Source organism: Equus quagga, chromosome 11 (assembly GCF_021613505.1).
Source record: "Equus quagga isolate Etosha38 chromosome 11, UCLA_HA_Equagga_1.0, whole genome shotgun sequence".
Taxonomy (NCBI): Eukaryota; Metazoa; Chordata; class Mammalia; order Perissodactyla; family Equidae; genus Equus; species Equus quagga.
This window is the reverse complement of record NC_060277.1, coordinates 56,319,829-56,341,505: the sequence shown is the minus strand read 5'-3', so window position 1 is coordinate 56,341,505 and position 21,677 is coordinate 56,319,829. Positions and strand designations below refer to the sequence as shown.

Here is a 21,677-nt window from a genome sequence, read left to right as displayed (position 1 = left end):
CCAGTTTTTGTCCTGTATACAAGTGCTAAATATCCTTGTTCGCACATTTCTACTCCCTTGCTTTTTTCAGAAGTTACTCGGTAGTCATGGGACATATGCTGTCTCCCCTAATTCCACGTCTTCCTCTCCCACTGTCCCTGGCCATCCTGGGCTCCTCCTCAGACGCAGCCACTCTTACCATTTTGTTACCCTTCCAAAGTGAGTCTATAGCTCGATTTTAAATTTTGCAACAAACAGCCTGTGGCCTCCCGGAAAGACTGCTAACTTGTCCTCTCCGCAGCGATGCAAATGTTTTTTTCTCCACCCACCTATCAGCACTGCCACTATCACTAATCCTTGAGTGAGTTAGGACATCTTTCCAGTAGGGAGCATCCTCCCCTGTTCCCCTCTGCCAACATGGCCTTTTGCAGATTTTATGGTAAAACCCCAGGATCAAGCAACTAGTGAGAGCTGCTTCCATCAAACTATTGAGTTCTTTATGAAAACAGAAAAATGCAAATTGTTATTACTATGAAAGTACACACTGATAGTGTGATTTCCCCTCAAAGAGTAACAGATACAATGTCTGCCACCCGCTTGCCGAGAGGAAAACGGCTTCCCAACCCAGGAGAGCCACGTGGAAACCAGGATGCCTGCCAGCCCTGGGCCTAGCGCCACTCTGCTGTTCTCTGTGAAGGAATGTGAGTCTAAAACAGCCTCAGTATTCCTCTGCTTTGAATAAAGTGCCAGTAACTCTATGACCGAATCCCCATGAGTTACTGAGCCGTAACCCAGAGCCTGAAGAACGCACCATATCCTGACACAGGAGTGTTTTCGGGGGATTTTTCACCCAGGGCTTCCGTCGCTGCTTTGAGCTGCTCTTTCAGCCTGCTGATGTCACAGTCAGCCTTCGCCCTCACGATGCTGAGCTCTGTGTAGATGTCTTTGTACTTGTCACTAGCGTACTTCTTGTCCTTGGGGATAAGAGGACAGAGCAAATGGTAATTATAGCCAGGCGAGGTGGTCTGTCTCCCAGGGCTGCGACGCTTCTGGGGACTGATGGGGGTGTGCCACTGGCAGCAGAGGAGGCAGGTCAACCCTGTCTTCCAGAGGCAGGAAGTGGACACAAAGTAAAATGGGCACAGCCCCGAGTCGCCGTCTGAACATGCTACAGAATCCCCAGGAGCTCAGACAAGTGCAGGCGCAGCAGTGCCCTGGGCTGCCCACCAGGCTGGTGCAGCCTTGACCCCTGAGGGCTTCCCTGCGGCTTCAGCCTGGAGAATCCCCTTACTGTCTTGGATTTTCTAAGAGCCAGAATGGCCACTAGGGATTCTGTCAGCTCCTCTCAGATTCTGAGAACGCCCTGGAGGAAACTGGCAGGCCTGGCCAAACTCTCACTTCCCAGAAAGAGGCTTCTCTCAAGTCTCACTGCCCCACCAAAGCACAGAGGGGCACAAGAAGAGCAAGGACACGGTGAGACCAGGTGGGCTCCCTAATTTGACTACATCTGCTTGCAGGCTGGCGTTTTAAGAGAACTCAAGTTTGAAACCACATTGCTCATGAAAATGAAATCTACCCTAGAATAGCCTATGACAGGAGCGTGCAAGGACCTCTGTGAGTTCTGGAGTCTCTGTCCCTACCCCCCCTGAGGTCTGTTCTCCAGGCCCACCCCTGTGGTGGTGTGCTATTACCCGCAGTGCCGTCTGTAGCTCATCCTTGAGAGAGCTGATCTCTTGTTTTAGGTACTGTATTTCCGATTCCTTGACCCGCAATAAGACCTAGAAGAGAGAGAAATTAGGGACTGACGTCAGGAGCAAAGGGACCTCCAGAGTCTCAAAAGCAGAGGCTGAGAGTCAGCAGAGAACTCCTTTCCACGCAGGGTGTGCCAGCAACCTTCTTCTCATGTTCCATTGAAAGGCCAGCAAACAGAAACACTGCTCACAGCTTAGAGAGTGCACACCAAAATAGAAGCCGGAGGAAAGAAATTGCTGTGACTCCTCCTGGACCTGAGAACTTTCCTTCTCAGTCTGGGGACCACAGTGAGCTCCTGGGACTGAGCCCAGGCATCCTATTCAAGTTTTTGTTGAACTCAGCCTCTCCCACATCATTTAGTAAGAGGCATTTTCATGATGAAATTTTAATTGAACGGGGAGAAATCTAAGTGCTGTCATAAGAAGGATGCGGTTTACATTTAAAAACAATCATTCTGGGGCCAGCCCTGAGGCCGAGTGGTTAAGTTGGCACGCTCTGCTTCAGCAGCCCAGGGTTTCACCGGTTCGGATCCTGGGCACGGACCTAGGCGGCGTCCCACATAGCAAAACCAGAGGTACTCACAACTAGAATATACAACTATGTACTGGGGGGCTTTGGGGAGAGGGAGGAGGAATAAAACAAAAACGACTGGCAACAGATGTTAGCTCAGGTGCCAATCTTATAGAAAAAAGAAAAAATCAATCACTCTGACTTAAAATGAACCTTGTTGATCCTTAGTAACAGGGTATTACAGAATCTCAAGCAGCTGCAGTGTTCAAGTGGTCAGTGTTGGTGGCAGAAACAGAGGCGAGAGGGGAGGTGAGTGAGGATGGGGTTAAAGGTCCTCGCAGCTTTGTGAGGGGTCCCTACTCCTGCCATGGATCCCACACTGCCTGGCAGCTAACTGTTCTCTCTTGCTGTCCTGGGGTGGTTCGGATCTTTCCATGTTCTTCTCCTCCTGCTGTCTCCGAGTCTTGTCCCTGCAATGATACTGTAAACTATGGGCCACTCCTTGGCCCCCACTTAGGGCTGGTGTGGTACAGACCTGGGTAAAGAGGGGGCCTGGCTCTGAGCAGTACCTCTAACTCATAGGCGTCCTTGCCCTGCGTGAGAGGCGAGCCAGTGGCCTCTCCGCCGGCGTCCCCTGTCAGCAGCGTCCGTAACCGTGCGATCTCTGCAGCCAGGCGGTTGTTTAGCTCCTGGGGGACAGCAACACAACACAACAGGGATGCTCAGCAGAGCTGCTAGGGGCCACAATCACACAACATAATGAGGACAGGTCGTTTTCTCCTCAACAGGCAGAGATGTGCAAGCGCACAGGCCGCGAGCAGTGCTGTCACACCGTGACATTTTAGATTAACATGCAAGGTTGTCACCACCTGCACTTTACACCCCTACAAAAGCTGTTCACGTGGGCTCTGTAATATTTGTAGAATTGTGTATGCAGGATTCCATAATCCTTAATCCCTTTCTGTCACCATAACTACTGTTAATTCGTTTTACAGTTTGTCCCATTTGAGTCTCTGCAGGATTGGGCCTCCTGCCCCGTCCCCGGCTCACTTTCTGTACCTTCTTTCCAACTGACAAGTGGTCATCTTAGGCCACTGTACTGCACTGCACTGCACTGCACCAGTCCTCAGACAGGGCGGCCTGGGCCCACAGAAGCCTCAAGCCTGGACCAGGCCAACAGGTCTGTCTGCTCTGTGCTAGGGAGGATGAGTGGATGGTGGTCTAACTTGGTACCCAGAGAGAAGCCTTTATCAAACTAAACCTACCTCGAGCCTTTCCATTAGCCCAGATTTTAAATGTACCCCAATATTCTGAGGAGAAGGCAAATTTTAAGAGAGTAATCTGACAAAAATAAACATGAACAGTGTATGGTCTTGACTGGGAGACATTTAAACATGGTCCCAGCCTTGGGGATGGGAGGCCGGGACCAGGTACAATGACCTTCCCAGACCCTGCCCAGCAACGATAAACCAAAAAATCCAGAGATGCTCAGGAGAAGTGAGACCTCTGAGAGTCTGCAAAGGGCTAGAACCAAAGTGCAAATCTAAACTGCGGGTCCCTGTGGCAGGATGGCCCGGGTTCCACCATCTGCAGTGAGTTTCTGTCCCCACTCTGTGGCTCAGCAACCTCAGGGCCACCTCGCAGGTGGGGCCTGACCCCTGCTCCAGCACAGGCTCACCTGGTTGTGGGCATTGAGCTCCTGGTTCTCGCGCTGGCACTGCCGCAGGGCCTGCCGCTCAGCCTCCAGCGCCTGGGCCAGGTGGGCGTTCTCCAGGCACTTCTGTGAGTACTGCTCCGAGAGGACCTCCAGCTCCCGCTGCACCGACTGCAGCTCCTCCCTGGGGAGAGGCCACCTCACTCCTCTGCCCTCGCCTGGGCCCAGGCCTCTGAAAGGCTCTGTGGCCCCTTGGTGAAACTCGAGGGCAACAAGCCACAAGAGGGAGAGCTGGGCAACAGAGGGCAGATCCTAGGCATTCTGTTGTCTCAGCAAGTTTGTACCCAGCTCAATAAGGGACAACTTAAAAAGTACTTCAGGCTTAAAGACATCTATTCTGTGTCCTTCCCCAGTCCTCTTCCAAGTAGGTTAATAGCCCCACAGACAAAACGGCTCTTATGACATCAGAAGAGAACTCATTCACTCGTGCCAAAGCAACACCCTGTTTCTGAGATTAGTCAGACTGACGACTTGTTTTCAGCACTAACTTTTGAGGCGATCTGTGTCTGATAACCCAGTGCCAAACTCTGTCCACGTCATAAAATCAAACCCTGATGACATCGTTCTTGGTCACCCCGGACTCCTTGAGAAGGGCTGTTTCTCCTACTGGTGGAACCAAGGACGAGGGGCCTCAGGGCGAGCCGTCTGGGCCTCACGCACCTGTCACCCCCCTTGCTGAGGTGAGTGCGACTGCACGGAATGGGAGCCCTGGAGAGGCAGGGACCCTGATTCCAGACCGGTGCAAAGACCCCCAGGAAAGGTTAGCTCTGCATGGCTCCCATGGCAGCCAACTCAAGGGCTCCCAGTGGAGTTAGTCCTATGAGGGAAACTCAAGAGCGGCTGTGCTGCTGTCTGCTCTTCACTCTCTCGCCTAGGAAAAGGGAATTGGCACACATGCTTTTCCACAAACACAGGGATTATGGCTGCTCTGCCACGCACAGCCATGGAGCATCAGGCACCAGGCACTAGACCAGGTCCCCTCCTCATGCGAGCTACTGAGGCAGCAGCAGCTGACAGAGAGAACGGACTCCAGGGGCTGGCCTCTGAGTCAGCCCTGAAGATCGGCTAGTACTTGTAACATTTCCTTTGCTGCATCTTATCCTTCAGATTTTAGTGATTAGTTTCTGTTTATTTGTTTCAGTGACAGGAAGCCCACCTGGGCCATGAGAGCCAGTGGCTCGCTGACCCTTGGATGGTGCTCAGCTCCTCAGGAAAGGATCTGAGCTGCCCTCAGCGCCATGGGCCTCCGCTACCACCACCCTCAGGACCTGCATCTTCATGGCTCTTGCAAGGTATCACTCGCCACCTGAAGGGCCTCCCACCAGCCCCTCCCCCAGGGCTGCCTCCTTGGGCTTGAGGCTGACTCACAGGTACTGCCGTCGCAAGGCCTCAATGTCTGAGTTGACGCTGCTGATCTGGGACCGTTGGCTCTTCTCCAACTCACGCTCCATCTCCTCCCGGTGGGCGTTCTTCATGGCTTCAATGGCTGCAGGCAAGGACATGCCCATGAGCGCCAAGACGCTTGGGGCGGGGCCCGGCAAGGTCGACAGAAGGGTGTGATGTCTACCCTCTGTTAATGCTAAATCCATCAGTAGTCAAGCTGGCCTCTCTCAAACCAAGTCTCTGAGGTAGACGCAGTCTGACAGAATTCTCAGGGAACTGCCCCCCAACAAAAGGGATACGGGTGCATTTTTTTTGATGTTAGAAGAAAACCAAACTAATTAAATAAATGTCAATGTTAAATTCAAGCATGAGTTTACATAACAAACAAGCTTTTAGGCTGGTACATTTTCTCGATACTTATAAACCACTATAAAGTGTAACTACATCAAGGGAGGGCACCACAGAGCTGAAGGCATTGTGCTTGCTCAGGGGAGAGCACTCCGGCGCTGTGACAAAGCCTTTCCGCCAGGTGGAAGCTACAGAATCTCTGTGCATGTTACAGGGCATGCCAGGCAGAGATGGTCTTACACTGACAGGTGTGTGTCGGACAAATGCCACTGATCAGACTGATGAGGCTGGGGACGGCCCCATGTGTAGCTGGGTGCGCTGGCTCTAGGCTTGCAAGCTCTCAAAGGTCTCCTAAAACCAGCCTTTTCCTTGGAGAGAATTGTCAAAGAAGAAATCTCTTGGATAACGAAGCTTAAATCTCAGCGTGAGGCAGTGTGAAGGCCGCTCATGGCTCTGAGCTGTGCATTCACCTTAGAAGTCTGCTACCTTTCCTGCCTTGGAGTTAAACCGGCCACTAGGCGCACCCCCACCTGAGATGGTGGCCGCAGTCTCCTCGGCTAGGAGGCGGTCCTTCTCCTCCCTCAGTTTCTCTAGTTCCCGCTGGTGCTGCCTCTGCAGGTCTTCAATCTTCTTCTGGTGCGTTTCTTCCATTGCTGCAAACCCTCGCTCGCACGTGGCCTGCAAGATATGACGGACTTTATTGATTTTTTTTTCTTTAAGTTGTGTGTCTTGTTTAAGAAATAAACCAGCAGCCCTGCTCTTCCAGGCTCCCTGGTATGGAGAGCATGCTCCCTGAAGCTGAGCACTGAGCCAGGGAGGCCACCTCGTGGCTGTCTGCAGACTCTCGCTGGTGCACTGGGCGTTTTTATGCTTTAGAAAAGGGTGTTTACATCTATAAATTCTTATTTCTGTGATTGTTCTGAATCCCATTTCTCCATGGAAAGAGTTGGTTGTGAGGTTGCAGTGGAATTTAAAGTAGCCAACCCCGGGCCTTTACAGCATTACTGCCAGGTAGGACTGATTAGAGGAAGGGAGGGAACGTGCAAAGCCTCACTGCATCTGGTCTGAGTCACACAGGGAGCAACTCTCAGTGCCAGTCACCACCGGGTGCTTCATGAACAGTCGTGAACAGGGGTGAGTCTTTGTCAGATGGAGGGAGCCAAGGCCATCCTGCAAATGATGTGTAACCCGTGAGAACCGGGTATGGAGGTGCACGGAGCCAGGGGGCCCTGCCACTAACCAGCCACCCTCCCCTGGTCATTTAACCTGTCAGGTGTCCACTGAGGGAATCAGTTTAGGGTGTATGATCTCCTCCTTTCCAGCCTATGTCTTCCTTCCGTTTTCTTGAAGGAGTACAAAGAGGGGCATTAATTAATTAGGGACTGCACTAACTGTCCCGAGACACAAAACAGAGGAACTGCTCTCCAACCTCGTCTGTGCCTCGTTACAACCTGGGTTGGTTTACTGCCTGAACATGAGTGTGGGGAAAGGACACAGGCAGGCCCTGAGAAGGGCTCAAAGCATCCTACACAGCCACACTGGGAAGGCTTAGCAGAGTCACTCTTATCAACAGGGCAGGTGAGTGTGTCACACAGCTGTGAGGGTGCTGTGTGCAGCCGTTTTGTGTATGGAAGCACACTTTCTGTCTAAATCCTTTGCACAATCTGTTTCAGATTAGGGATCAGGCCTTTCAGTGATTTTTAAAAACTGGAAGAATGTGGTCATGTTACATTCCAAATGCAAGCATGTGGGGGCTACCCACTCCCAACCCTATACTGTTTGGTCAGTCTTCCTGCACACGGATTCAAGAAATCAAATTATCAGGCTTGGGTGTCTTTGTTTGTGCCCCACAGTAACTAAGGCCTTTCTGAGATCCTCCATTCAGTATTTTCAAACTCAGGGTCACAGTCTGGACTACACTGCAACAGATCTACTCTACAGGGCAAATGGTCTTAACTGCTGTCCACCAGTCTCTGGGCAGTCCTCCTCCCAGCGGCTCCCAGCTGGAAGCCGGCAGCCTCCCCTCACCACCCTCCTTCCACAGGACAGCTGGAGGAAGCCCAGAGCATGGCCCCAGCCCTGGGCCCGCCCAAGGCCCTCGCCTTCCCTCCCGCAGGCTTTGGCTCACACGTGGCTTCTCAGTTAACACACAACTAGTAGGTCTCATAAGGGTTAGTTGCATTTGAGTGCTTTAGGTCACTTAAAGGTGAAGGTCAGAAGTCTTTCCACAGAAACACTGAGGTATCTTTAAAGATCAGCTGCTTCCTTGAAGAGCACGTGTGTTAAAAAATGATTAATCTGTAAACAAATTTCAATGTTTAAGCCAATAGTCCCTGGGATCAGTGGAAGTTCCTCAACGACTACTGTGTTAAGCTGTGAGGGAAGGTGTCAGCCTGTGGCTGTCAGAAGAGGAGCTGGCAGGCCAGGACCGCGGTCTCCCTGACCTGGGCACAAACCTTCACAAAGTAATAGCTCTTAGCCAGGCCCCTCACGAGTAGTGTTTGGTTGTAATTTCTGCACGTCTCATGGGGGCAACGAGAACACTGCAGATGGGCTGGATGCTCACAGGCACAGGACTGAAGACGCAGCACAGGACAGCAGCGTCCAAGCCCTGCTGAGAAATGCTACCGGAGGCCCCAACGCAACCCGCATCACCGCTGGGGACACTGGGTCCCAGCAAAACCTCTGGCCAGTCTGTCCACACAAAGCAGTTTTCTGCTTTCTGATTCCTTGCTAACTGCTGGCGTGCTGTCTCCAGCTGGGCCTTATCTGTGCCCAGCTGGCTGGTGTGAGGGCTGGACTTGCCTCACTGCGCAGGAGGCTCTGGTGGAGCAGAGAGCAGCAGTTCGCCATGGTGGGGAGGGGGCGCCCGGCTCCCCGTGCAGCCGGGGTGTGTGCCCAAACCCTGCCCTCAGAGCCCTGCGGGATGCTGTGGGAAGCTGCTGGGCGCTCTGCGGGAAGGGCGCTCGGGAAGAGCGTTTGTGCAAATTACTTTTAAAGGTGCACCTGCCTGTCTGAATGCTGTGCTCAGCTACACTGACTGCCACAGCGGCATCCTTTGTGTATTTTTGGAAAACAGCCCTTGAAGCTTTCTCACGACTCATGATTCTCAAAAGATTTTGATTGACTGGGGTAAAGAAAAGTGACAATGGTCTCTCGGCCGCCCAAGTGACCACATGTGCTTGTCTTCAGTCAGTGGGCTGTGTTGTCATGCCGAGGTGAAGAACACACTGCTGATGGACAGCATATTTCTCTTTTTCTCTCAGAGCCAGAGGAATGAGCTGCTGGGGAACAGAACCATGGAGGTCATGCTGAATAGCAGTGTTAGCACAGTGTTTGGCAGGAGCAGCAAAGCAGCTGTCTGCAGCCCAGGAGCCAGCTGTGTGCAGGCTCAGGGAGGCACCACCTCCCCAGAGGCCTGACTGGGCTGGAGGGCTTGCGAGGAGCCTGGGCGTTCACTGGTGCGGCTCCCAGGGATAGCGAGCAGCTCGTGAGGGCGACGCCGAAAAGCTGAGGGGAAGTTCTGGGCAGCCTCGTGTGCGCACACAAGCTTCTCTACTTACAAAGGAGGTGGGTGAGAACCTGGACGGCCCCATATATAGCCCAGCGCCCCAAGGGACCTGGGAATGTCACTTCTGCATGCGACAGCCTGAGTCTTCTGCCTAGTGAGGCAGTGTGTGAAATGGAGTTGGGGGGACGGATACTGAGGAAAGATCATTTCTCAGAGCTCGTGGGGAAGGAATACTAGCAGCTGAACGCCATGCATGGTGGAAAGGCCTTCTTACATTGAGCACCCATTAAATGACACTTGCCCAGAGTTGGGACAGGCGAGTGACTCTTGACATCATCTTGTAAATAGTCCTGTCTTTTGGGAACCCCAGCTCTGCTCTCTTAGGTATAGATGGAAGGAGACGACCCTCTGGGGGAGCCTCTGGCTGGTCTCTCCTGGGCTCTTCCCTTCAGGTTTGGGTCTGCATGGGCCTGGAGGTGCAGAGTTCTGTGGGGGTGCGAGGGAGGGTGAGGCTGGGAGGGGGAGAGTGGAGACTTCCCCTCCTGGGGGGACACGGAGAGGCTGCCTGCTTCAGGGAGGGCAATGGGGAGACTACATTCCCTCTCTCGCCAGTGATCCTGTGCTCCTTCTGCTAGTCGTCTTTCCAGGTGGGGGATACTGAACAGGAAGCTAGACCCTTGCCCAGGCCCTGCCCTGAGACTGCACCACAGCCAGCGAGGATCAAGGGAGGAGCAGAGCAAAGAACCATCTCCCAGCTCCGCCCCAAGAGCCCCATGGCCAGACACTGCCCCCCAACAAGCAGGAAAATGCCTGCCCCTCGACTGCTCTGCAAAGGAACGATGCTTTGAAACCTTCAGGTTCTCAAAGTCTTTCTGGTACTTCTCCCGCAGTGTGGCCGTGCTGCCCTCCAGGTCCTTGTGCTCTAGCTCCTCCCGCATGACATCCATCTGGGCCTCCAGCTCCTGGATGCGCTCTCTCAGCCCTGTCATGGCGTCGGCCTCCCCCGCGGCCACCTGCAGAGCACCCCTGGGCTGGTCAGCCGTCCAGCTGGAGGTGGGGTGCTGGTGGGGGCTGCTCGGGGGGCTGGGGGCCGGCAGGGCTTCCGAGTGCTGCCTCTGGCAGTGGCAGAGGGCCTCCTGCAGGCACTGCAGGCTCTGCGAGTAGTGCTCCTGTAAGGTCCTCAGCTCTTCCTCGTGGATTGTCTGCAGCTCTTTGATCTTGAGCTGGAACTTGTCCTCCAGGGTTTGCATCTGTTCCACGTGGTGTCTCTCCATGTCCTGCCTGTCTCTGACCGAGGCATCCAGCTGGCTCAGGACTCTGCTGTGCTCGGCCTGCAGCGTGTTCTCCGCTCTGTTCAACTGCTCCACCACACACCTGATCTCCTCCTCGTACCTCCCTTGCAGGGCAAACATGTTCTCGCTGTGTTTGCTTTCTACTTCTTCCAGACACCTCTGCTGACGGTCCAGCTGCATGACCTTGGCCTTGAGCTCTGTGTTTTCCCTTTCAACAATGGCAATCACTTCCAGGTACTCGCTCTTCTGCTTCCGCAGCAGTTCCTTGTACTGCTCCCTCAGGGTCCCAGCAGCTTGCTCATGTTCCTGGCAGGAGGCCACCCTACTCTGCCGGGACTCCTCGTAGCACTGGCGCTCCTTTTCATACTCCAGCCGGATTTTGCAGGCTGCATAACACACCTGAGCCTGAATAATTGCATCTTGAACTAGTAACGAAGAATACTGACCAAGGCCTCCCAAACAAGTGTTATAGGAGAGATTCTGGGACGCCTGGAGAAGCTTCTGGCAATCTCTTACCGACTCCACAGGGGGAAGTGAGGTTAAAGCGGCAGATATCTCCCCTAAGAGGCTGGCCTTATCTTTCAGCTGCAGGGCGAGTTCTTCCTGAATAGCAACAAGGGCCCCAGAGCTCTGGTCCAACAAGTGAAAGGGCTCCTGGGCGCCAGCTGTGTTCCGATGACTCAGCATCTCCCCTAAGGGGCACAAGTCCCAGGATGCCTGTGCACCATCTTCAATGCCTGCTGGGAGCTCGAGGGCCTCCGAGACCTGCTGCATCACTCTCTCAAAGTCAGGGGTATGGTAGGCCCCTAGGATTTCCCTCAGCACACACTTGTGCTGCTGCAGGGCCATCTGGGTTCCCCGGAGGGTCTCCTGGACGCTCTGCAACCTTCGCTGGAACGACTCCCTCACAGACTGCACGGCAAAACTGAGCTCTGCCCTGACCCAAGTGGCGTCTGCGAGGGCGGGGACCAGGGCCTGTGGGATACTCCGCTGCCCACCTCCTGAGGCACCGGCTGGCTCTCCTCCCAGGGTCCCCAGGTGCTTACTCAGGGACTCAACCTGGCTCCAGAACTCGCCATCTACCAGCACCTTCTTAGCCCAGGTGTCTGCTGGGGCCCCAGGACAGATGGCAGCACTCTCAGACTCCAGTGGCAACTTTCCTGACTGAGCAATCTCGTGGAGAACGCGCGAGATATCTGACGTTGTGTTTTTTAGAGAGTCTGCTATTTGATTGATCAGTGAGGCTTCCAGAGCTATTTGATCAGAAAGGAGCTTCAGCTGCTCCTCCTCGGTCAGTTCAGGCTGGTGTGGTGGCTGCTGCGAAGTCGCTTTCCCTTCCTCCAAGAAACTTTCTTCCTCTAGCTGAGCAAGGGCCCCGCCATCTGTAGGAGCTGGCCAGTGCCGCAGGACCTGGATGGCTCCGACCAGTGCGCTCTCCACGCTAGCCAGGGGGCTCGCTCCTGCATCCTGTGCTTCCTCCTGGTTGGCCCCTGGCAGAGATCGGAGCTGTTCTCGGCAGTTTTCTAAGCAAGCCAGGGCCTGACTGTTTTTCACCTGGAAGTCGCCGAGCTCCCCGACGTGATCTTCAACTATCTTCGCCCTCGCTTGTCTTTCCTGTTCCAGCTGGGAGGCCAGCGCTCCGACCTGGAGCAGGCTGGCACGGAGCTGCTCGCGCAGCCGTGCCTCAGTGCTGGCCCACTGCTGGTGCAACGCAAGCAGGGCCTCCTGGCTCTGGCCCTGCTGGCTCTCCAGCTTCACTGTCACATCTTTGAGTTTCTCCTCCGTGATGTAGAGCTTGGTCTCCAGGGAGTGTATTATGGAGAGGTAGGTGTCGGAGTCGCTGGTCGCAGGGAGTGAGCTGGGGGTGGCCTCTGAGGACATGCTTTCCTCTGAGGGCGACCGGTCCTGGCTGGTGTCGGACGACGTGCTGCTGGCCCAGGTCTTCTCAGACCCATCAGGGTGGGTGTATTTTTGGCACTGGATCGTGGAGAACCGAATTCTTTGCCTTTTAACACCAGGCACTCCCTGGTCGGGTTTTGCTGTGCTATGCAGGTGTCCCTCCCTGTCAGGCGCTTCGGACTTCGGGGGTACCACACCGTCTTCTCTCCTGGGGCTGCTGTCACCACGTTCCTCTCCCAGGGCAGCCCCCAGGTCCTCATCCTCGATCACCGAGTGGGGTAAGCCTGGAGGCGTGCCTGGGGATTGGAGCTGTGGGCCTGAGGGTGCCACGCCATCCTCCTCTGCTTCTCCCAGGAAGCTCTGAGGCTCCTGTGCATCCTCTGAAGCCTCCTTTGCAAATTTCCTTAAAATCTCTTCCTTTGCCTGGAGTTTCATTTCTGTTTCCTCTAAGCTACTCCCTAAGGCAACCATTTTAACCAAAGCCTCATTGAGGTCCTGGTCTTTCTTTTCCAGAACTTTCTCATGCACTTCCTTGATGTGCTTCAGCTCTTCCTCCTTGTCCTTCAGCAGCGTGTGCACACTCTGGAGCTGGCTGGCCACCCTCCTATAGGAGTGCTCCAGGCTCTGGTAGTCTGCCTCTCTTCCCCTCAGCTTCTCCTGAAGCTTGGCAATGTCCCCGTCAGACAGGGCCACGCGATCCATCAGCTCCTGGAACCGCTGCCTAATCAGGTCCCGCTCGTCCCTGAGGCTCTGGACGTGTTCAGCCAGCTTCTGGATGCTGGCCTCTTTCATCTCCAGCTGCTCCTCTAGCTGATGCACTACCTCGCTGCCCTCGAACTTGGCGCTTAGCTTCTCCTTCTGGAGCACCTCCATCTGCTGCTCGTGGTCCTGGAGCTGGTCCTCATAGGCGCTAGCCTTGTCCTCCACCTCCTTCAGGTTTTGCAGCAACACCTGCTTCTCCTTCTCGCAGCTCTCGAGCAGCAGCTCATAGTTCCTCTGCAGCTTCTCCTCCATCAGCCTCTGGGCCTGCTCACTCGCGCTGAGCTGCTGGCTGAGGTCAGCGATGCGCTCCTGTAGCCTCTGCACCTCCTTCTGCCGGTCCCTCTGCAGTGCCTGCTGCATCTCCAGGTCCCGCAGCTCCTGCGTCTTCTCCAGCAGCAGAGCCTCAGCGCTCTTGAGCTTCTGCTCGCTGGCCTGCAGCTGACCGCTTAGCGCAGCCTCACTGTGCTGCCACTCCTCCAGCTGCTCGCGGACCTTGTCCTTCTCCAGCCTCAGGTCACCCTTGAGCTTGGCCAGCACCTGCTCCTTGATGGTGAGCTCGGCAGCGGCATTGCTAAGCCTCGCCTGGAGGCTCCGTATCTCGGCCTCGTGGTGCCGGATCGCATCCTTGGCTTCCCCATAGCTACGCTTCAGGGACTGGATCTGCTGCGTGATGAGCTCCTGGCGCTGGCACTGGGCCTCCAGCTCACTTTGGAGATCTTGGTTGACTCTATGGAGCCTCTGCCAGGCACCGGATGGGGAAGTGGCCACTTCAGTCTTAAAAAAACCGATTAAACACTGGTTAGTAACACTCGGGCCTCCCAGTTCTGAGTGTCACACCTCTGGCCAGGGTCAACCACAGAAAAGATCCTTGGTGAGCTTTTTGCCTTTTATCCTTTGCACAATTTTTTTTCATTAAAAAAAAATTCCAACAAGTCATCTGAATTTTTTTGGTAAGTAGTTGCTTGTAGGTAAACAGAAAACACAGACAATAACATCGAAACAGCTCTAACTGAATAGCTTCTAGGAGAAATAAACCAAACGAAACTGAGTAATGGAACACACTGATAAGCAAAACGAAGACTGAAGGACAAGGAACGCCAGGAAGGAGGACAGGGGAGGAGCAGAGCATTGGTATCTGCTTGTTTGTTTTGGAAAACACAAGGTACATGGCTCTAGACAAACCCTAAAAAAGCGCAGACCCAGGGTGCAGGTGATGACGTCACTTCCTTCTAGGACAGGGAGAGAAGGAAGGGAGGCAACTACTGGGGATGTCAGCAAGGTGCCATGGAAACATTTTCCTTTGGGAAGTGGCGCCCGTCCTCTACAGTGACAGGAAGAACTAATCTCTACCTGCAAGAAGACAAAACGAGGGGAAAACAGAAACCATGGAGTAAAATATGATAATCAACGAAACAAACAAACCTTTGAGGAATTTAAAATAAGAAAGTGAAGCATGCAAAAAACAAAACAAAACACAAATGAAACAAAACTCCCCAAACTGAAAGGCATGCAGAATAGACAGAACTAATTAATGTAAGGAAAACAAGAACATGAATAAGAGTGAGAAATGCCCAGACTAAGAATCTGGCCTGCCTGTGGCCCTCCAGGTCTGCTGGTGGGGAAGCCACAGATGTGACACTCAGGTACCTTAAGTTAAAGTTACACTCACACTTCACATCAAAACCATGCAAGCGCCTCCTCCCAGCACAGTTAGCACAGCACCCACTCCTCCTGACCCTTAACCCCAAAGGCCCCTTGCTCATTCAGACTTTTGATTATTAGTATTTTCAAAGCACAAAAGGAGGTTAAAAGTAACCTATGTTTAGGCCTTGTAGGAAAGTGTTAGGAGACAGCTCTGCCCAGGGCTGACTGACAGGGGCTTCAGTGCAGGCTCATGCAATCATCCAAGCTAGACGTGGAGGCGGATTCTAGGTTAGCAATGTGCAAAATCTGCTGCTAGTATCTTTATGAATCTGTGGAGGATGGGAGCCCCACCAAGGTTTAAAAAGATGCTCCCCAAAGCTGGGGGGGGTCTGCATGAATGACCCAGAAAGCCCTAGAGTGAGACGTAGACAAGAGGGATGCCCACCATCACGGGTTCCCGGTGCCCGCATCCAAACTGAGCACAGCAGGAACTATGCTGATAGGGCTAGGGAGGAGGGTCCAGGGCATGCAGGGCACCCAGGGCCTTGGTCAAAGCTGGGGAAAGAGAAGGCAGAGGAAACAGACAACAAAAGTGGCATGGAGAGAGGCCGGAGGGGGACTCTGACGGAGGGCCCACGTGCTGCCTGGGGACAGCTCAGACACAGAAGGCCAGTGCGCTGTGGTCTGGAAATGTTGACACAGCAACTTATCACCGAGACTCTGGGTCACTGAGAGCCAGAAGGGACCTCGGGGACAAAGTCAAGTCTACACAGGCAAGCAGACTGACACTGCAGGGCAGGAGCATCAGCTCTGCCTGTCGGTGGCAAGATCCTGACTCGAATGCCATGTCCTTAGGCTGGGCTGAGAGCTCGAGTTCTCTGTTCCATCATCCCATTTTGCTTTTCCCCAGCAATCACTTATCAGTCACCTCTCCCCACCAGCACATCAGCTTGATGGGGCCACAGTGTGTTATTTTGTACCCCAGAACTAGAACGGGGCCTAGAACACTGCAGGACAGTTGGCTTGTGCTGGCTTGCCCTGTCCTGGTGACCTCCTGGCACTGTGGCAGTGCCCCCTGCTCTCTGTGAGTCCAATGGGTTTGGGCTCTCAGCTCAGCACTGGGTGGCCACGTTTTCCCCCTGAAACTTCAGCCTAGGCACAGAGTAAGATGCGGGGCCTCTAGGCTAGTGGCAATAGTCCTGGGTTGCCCTATATGTGTGGCACAGACATGGCCAGGGTCAGGGAACCAGGTCCAGCTCTGCCACTAACTTGGTCATAAGGAGGCACTTGGCTGCCTGTTATTCACTTTCTTTACTCTGTAAAATGGGCCTAATACAGCTATTGTGAAAACAATGAGAAATGACATGCAAGTGTATGGTATTTATAATAAATATATATTGGGTACTTTGACAGCCAAAAGGAAAGATAACCCAAGTTATTTTATTAAAAAACAAAGAACAAACCCTTAGACATAGAGGTTTCAGGTAGTCTCCAAAATGTCACACGAGGAGGAAAAATAAACAAGACCCAATGCACGGAGAGCCCAATCCTGTGGCAGAGGAGCCCAAAGGCAGAGCGCTTGGGAGTGGCTGCCCCTGCTCAGCCAGGTTTTGCACATTCCTAGCCTGCCTGGGTCCTTCACACTGAAGCCCTGAGTGCACCCTGAGGGCCGTGGCAGCCCCTCAGCCCTACCTGCAGCACGTAGCCCTCCCGGGCGCTCTGCTCCCGGCCCAGAGCCACCCTCAGTTGGTCTTGCAGGAGCCGGTTCTGCTCCAGAAGGTCCGAGGCCTCCTTCTGGCTCTGCTCCAACTGTTGGCAAAAAGACACACATTTTTAAGCAAAACGATGGTGACAAATAGAAGCAGCAGCACAGCACAGGCCCATGGTGGCACTTCTGTCCCTAGCTAGGCTGGAGCACACATGGGTCCTCTGCTCTCCTTTCATGTACCGTAGCCACCTGCAGTGGATATGCTGAGCTGGTCTTTGTCTGCAGCGCCTGGAACTGAAGGTGCCAGTTCAAGCTGTAAATAACACCAGCAGACTTGTCACCCTGGGCACCCACATCATTTTCACACCTGCTGAAGGATCCAATATGCAGACCCCACCAGGAAATGAGGGCTTTGTGCCTGTGTCAGAAGGAAAACCATCCACTGGGTCTCCCTGGTTCCCTCTGTGTGGTCAAACGGGCCAGTGCTGCCCCGAGGCAGGCCTCACTCCAGGCCCTGCTTGGGCTTCCACTGAAACAACTCCGTTTGACCAGCTTTATACGATGAATTCCATATAAAATTCTGTTTGCAAAAACAGTTCCTGAAGGATTCCATAAGAAGTGGAAAGCAAGTAAGCTACTTCACACCCTTCTTGCTTTTAGTGGCTTTGAATTCAGCCATTCACAAATCCACCTCTTCCCTGGACATTCCCAGTGTCTACTGGATGCTGGGCTATGTAGGCCACCACACCCTGCTCTGCCCCAAGAGCTGTGGTGAGCGGGCAGCGGAGTGTGCAGCGGATAGGCAGGGTGCTGCCAGGCTGTGCTGGGAGAGGTACAGAGACTCCTGACTTTCAGACATTGCTGTCCAAACAAGTTTATGGTCCAGTGTGTGGCCTGCTGGCTAGTAGGCTCATTTTGGCAGTTTAGAGCAATGTGAGTTTGAACTGTTATTTTATTGCAACTTGCCTTTATTACTGTATTAACAGATATGGAAAATAGAAAAAAATCAAAGAGCTGATGCTAGTGATAAATTCCAGCCTCATGAATTTAACAAAATAGGGAAAAGATGAGAAGTGCAGGCAGGTCAAGGTAGCTGATATTTAACTTGAATTAGCACTTACACACAAGAACATATGTGAACCATGTTTTTGAGTGCTCCTAAAAGGCCGTTAGAAGACACTGCGCCTCCTTGGCCACGGAACTCCCTGTGCAGACTTATAAATCCACTGTTAAAGTTTCCCAGATTTGATTTCTGGATACATTTTCATGACGAAAAATATTATGTTACAAATGCTGGGACTGGCTTACTCCTCCCTGTGTCTGGGATGCCCTATGCGGTCTGCTCTGGAGACAGCTCCGCAGCCTGTGCTGAACGATGACTTCCACGGCCTCCTTCATCTTGGAGGCGTGGCGGGAATCATCTATCCCCCACCAGTGTCACGCACCCAGGGCCTCCATTTTACATCCTGAACATCTAGAATCCAGCCTCTGCCTCCTGTTAACCTGTCCTACACCCCAAGCAGGTCTCATCGACAGGCACCAGGCCACCGTGAAAGCATCGGGACTTGTTTCTGCTTGCAACTTCAGCCTGCTCGAACCAGGCCTGCCTACTGCAGACTGAAACCTAACTCTGCTCATGTCCCTCTCCTCCCTAAAATCTCTCATTCGTGCCTGAAACAGCATACACAAGGCCCCCACCTGGGCCTGTAACCCTGTTAGCTGTCTCTGGCCACCCCTAGCTCTAAATGGCAGTGCCCCTGCCGCCTGGCGAACTCCTCTGTCCTTCTGGACAGGCCTGCCACCGCATCCCTGCCACTCTGCAGAAGGTGGCCCTCTCCCATCTCTCTTGGCAGCTGCAATGTACTCTGAAGACTCATCTGTCAGAGCATTTGTCTCCCTGAGTGGTCTGCAAGGTCCTGAGGGGAGGGACAGCATCTTGCTCAGTGTTATGTGGCTGAACCACTCAGGCCACGGCCAGGCATAGCAGGTGCTTGGGGAAGGTGGCTGCATGGAACCCGCCCACCTGTCCACCATGGTTGCTTACCTCCTTCTCCAGCAGAGAGGTCAGCTCGTGTGTGGAGAGTCGGTCACTTCCATCGTCAGAAGATGACAGGTGCAGAGGGGCAATGGGCACCTGCTTTTCCTCCCGGAGAGGGGTGGTCTCCACCTGATGCCACCGCTGCTCGATCTCCACGTGGACATTCTGTGTCTTGAGGTCACTGGTTGGGGGCAGCCCCGGGCTCCGGTCGACCTCCATCCGCAGGGCAGCATCATCGGCGCCCGCCCCGTCCACGGTGTCAAGCATCCCGAAGCGCTTGCGGCGTTCTTCGCGCCGCCTGGCACGCTCCCGCTCCAGCTCGCCGGGCTCTGCCTCAGCGCGGGTGTCAGGGGGCCCCACAGCGCTGGCTTTCTCCTGAGCCAGGGCCTGCTGGATGGGGCGGAACTCGGCCCAGTCAAAGGTTTTGGAGCGCCCCTCCCGCCTCCGCTCTCGAGCACGGCTCCTCTTCTGCTCGGGGTCTGGCTCCCCACGCTCTCCCTCCTGCTTCTCGCTTGGCCTTGCGCAGGTCTCATAGGAGGAGCTGCTCCGGTTCTTCTCCTCTGGCAGTGAGCTGGGGGCAGGGGGCAAACAGCCTATCAGGTGAGCTCCTGTGCCAACTGCCCACCCCAGCAGAGCACCCAGCTCCACTGCTTTCACCACATTCTTTTTATATCTCAGCTACAGCTCTTGTTGGGTAGGGAAGAAAGGATACTCTGCCTTTACTGTCGTCACCTCCTTGGAGAGAACCCAAACCAGGTTCTGAACAGGTACAAGAGAGAAAGAGCCGCAGATGGCCCCAAGGTTTCCAGCAGGATGATACTCAGAAGGTCCCCTAACCAAAGAGCTGCCGGAGAAGAGTGTCAACGATGGCCTGTCCCTGGGATCATGGAGCAGAGGGGGCCCCTGCCCTGCCCAGAGCCATGGCTAAGAGCCCTGCCAGGCTGCACTAGGCATGACCATCATCCACACAAGGTCGTGAAGGGAGCCAACCCTATGTCATGCGTGCACTGGGCAGAGGTGACAGAATGAGACCAGATACTTCTCCTGAAAGGCTCAAGGATTTTTAATAAACAAGTAAAAAACATGGTCAGGTCTGTGTTTTAAGAAAATCACACTGGCGGCTGGCGTGACAGATGGGTCACAGTGACAGGCCCAAGACCACGTGTGTGCAAGTGAAATAGATGGTTCAGGTGGCACCCACGAGCCTGCACAGAACTTGGTGACCGACCCTGGAGGTGAGTGAGGAGTGGGTGCTCAAGGGCAGGCCTCCCTGCTCAGCAGTGAGTCCATGCCTTTTCCTAATTCGCCCCAAAGCAAAGATTCCTGAAGAGGACCCAGAACCCAACCTGGTGCTGGTGGGGGTGGGGCATTAGTCATGGCGGTTTGAGGCAGAGGTCTCTGGGCTCCGTGGACAAGCCCCTGAGACCCCCAGCCTGAGCAGAGTGGCCTCTGGTCCTGCCCAAGCCCTCAGAATGGAGTTGGAAGCCACTTGGGGTCACAAGGGCCGGCAGGGGGGCTCCAGGGAGCACTCTGTTTAAACGGGGGCCAAAGAGAAGGGAGCCTGTGAAAGAGGCACTCAAGGAAAAGAGGACAGGGTCACCATCATCCCCTGCAGCCCCCTGTGCCAGTACTAACTAGCAAAACTCAAAGTGCTTCAGAATGGTGAGATCTGCAAGTTTCCAATTTCAGTCCACACGTGCATTTGAATAAGAATTCTCCAGATCTTTCAACACCACTGAACTGAGAGCTGGCCCAGGATTACAGCCACAGAAGGTGTTAGACAACACAGAAAGCCAGGACCCGTGGCTCTCTGCAGGAGAGCAAGCCCTTCCTCGAGGCCCCGCGAGCCCCCAGGCAGGAAGCCCCTGTAACCCCGCACTGCAGACGCAAGGGGGCTCCGGTGCGGCTCAACCTGCACCGCTGACATTTGTATCTAATTCCTTCCTGGGACTTGGCCTTGTAGCACTAAAAAGTCCGTATTTGCCACAAACTAAAAGCCCACAGAGAACAAGCACAAAGGCTGAAAATAAACGGGGCAGGCGAGCTTCCTTCTAACTCTGAAATATTCTGAGGTAAATTCTAGTCGAGAGGACCATCAGCCACTCAACCTTCCCACACAAACAGAATGCATGGTCCTGGTGGGCCTGCAGTCCCCGCCCAGAGCCAACACCTGAGGATGGAAGGGAAGTGTGAATGCCGGCCTGGGAGACGCCTTTCATGAGCCACGTGCACACACGCATGTGCTCAAGTACGTCCTTCACACGTGTTCTGAGGCCAAAGCCACAGACCTATCCTCCAACATCCCAAAGCTGACTTCTCTCAGCAGGGATCCTCAATCTGTGCCCAGAGCCAGGCCTGCTGAGCAGCCGGGGCCAATGGCCAGGAGAGGCCTCAAGCCCTCTGGTGCCCACTGCCCATGCCACCTCCGCCTCCTGGAGCACATGCAGCAGCCTTGGCAGAGAAGCCTGAGGTGCCTTTCTTGATTTGCTACGGGGGCATCCTCAAGATGCTCGGAAAGGGTGTCGGGCTTGTAAAGCTCTCTGCTCCTGACTAGGAGAGAGCCAGGGGGCAGCTGCTGAGGCTGGTGCAGGACACAGCCCTGGAGGGCGGGAGTGCCCCTTCATCTCTGCACGCAGGAGGAGTGCCACTGACGAACAAGCCAGCTCTCCTGGCAGGATACCCGAGAGCTTATCCCAGCCACCAACTCCTGGTCTTACTAACTCAGGAACAACCAAATATTTTGTTGGTTTAATAAATGAAGGAGGGGGCCGGCCTGGTGGAGCAGCGGTTAAGTGTGCAGGTCCCGCTTCAGCGTCCCGGGGTTTGCCAGTTGGGATCCTGGGTGCAGACATGGCACCACTTGGCAAGCCATGCTGTGGCAGGCGTCCCACATATAAAGAGGAGGAAGATGGGCACGGATGTGACCTCAGGGCCAGTCTTCCTCAGCAAAAAGAGGAGGATTGGCGGTAGATGTTAGCTCAGGGCTAATCTTCCTCAAAAAAATAAATAAATAAATAAAATAAACAAAGGAATGAACAGACAATGCCAATAAACACAGGAAAGAAGGACTAAAGAAAAGAGTTAATTTAGGTTCCCTTCCTGCCTTCTTGTTCAAAGAGGTACAACATCACTAGGGA

General features: G+C 54.0%; 1 protein-coding gene across 1 annotated transcript in view; it reads right to left on the bottom strand.

The window, feature by feature from the left end:
• MPRIP (myosin phosphatase Rho interacting protein) overlaps window positions 1-21,677 on the bottom strand; it is a 244,564-nt gene that overhangs the window by 12,694 nt on the left and 210,193 nt on the right. Inside the window, exons 14-22 of the mRNA XM_046676267.1 lie at window positions 18,547-19,111; window positions 16,487-16,603; window positions 10,049-13,924; window positions 6,217-6,364; window positions 5,324-5,441; window positions 3,920-4,079; window positions 2,811-2,930; window positions 1,671-1,757; window positions 791-953 (exon numbers count right to left, since the gene is read on the bottom strand). Coding sequence (XP_046532223.1) covers window positions 791-953; window positions 1,671-1,757; window positions 2,811-2,930; window positions 3,920-4,079; window positions 5,324-5,441; window positions 6,217-6,364; window positions 10,049-13,924; window positions 16,487-16,603; window positions 18,547-19,111 — 5,354 coding nt within the window. The remainder of the gene's footprint in view (window positions 1-790; window positions 954-1,670; window positions 1,758-2,810; window positions 2,931-3,919; window positions 4,080-5,323; window positions 5,442-6,216; window positions 6,365-10,048; window positions 13,925-16,486; window positions 16,604-18,546; window positions 19,112-21,677) is intronic.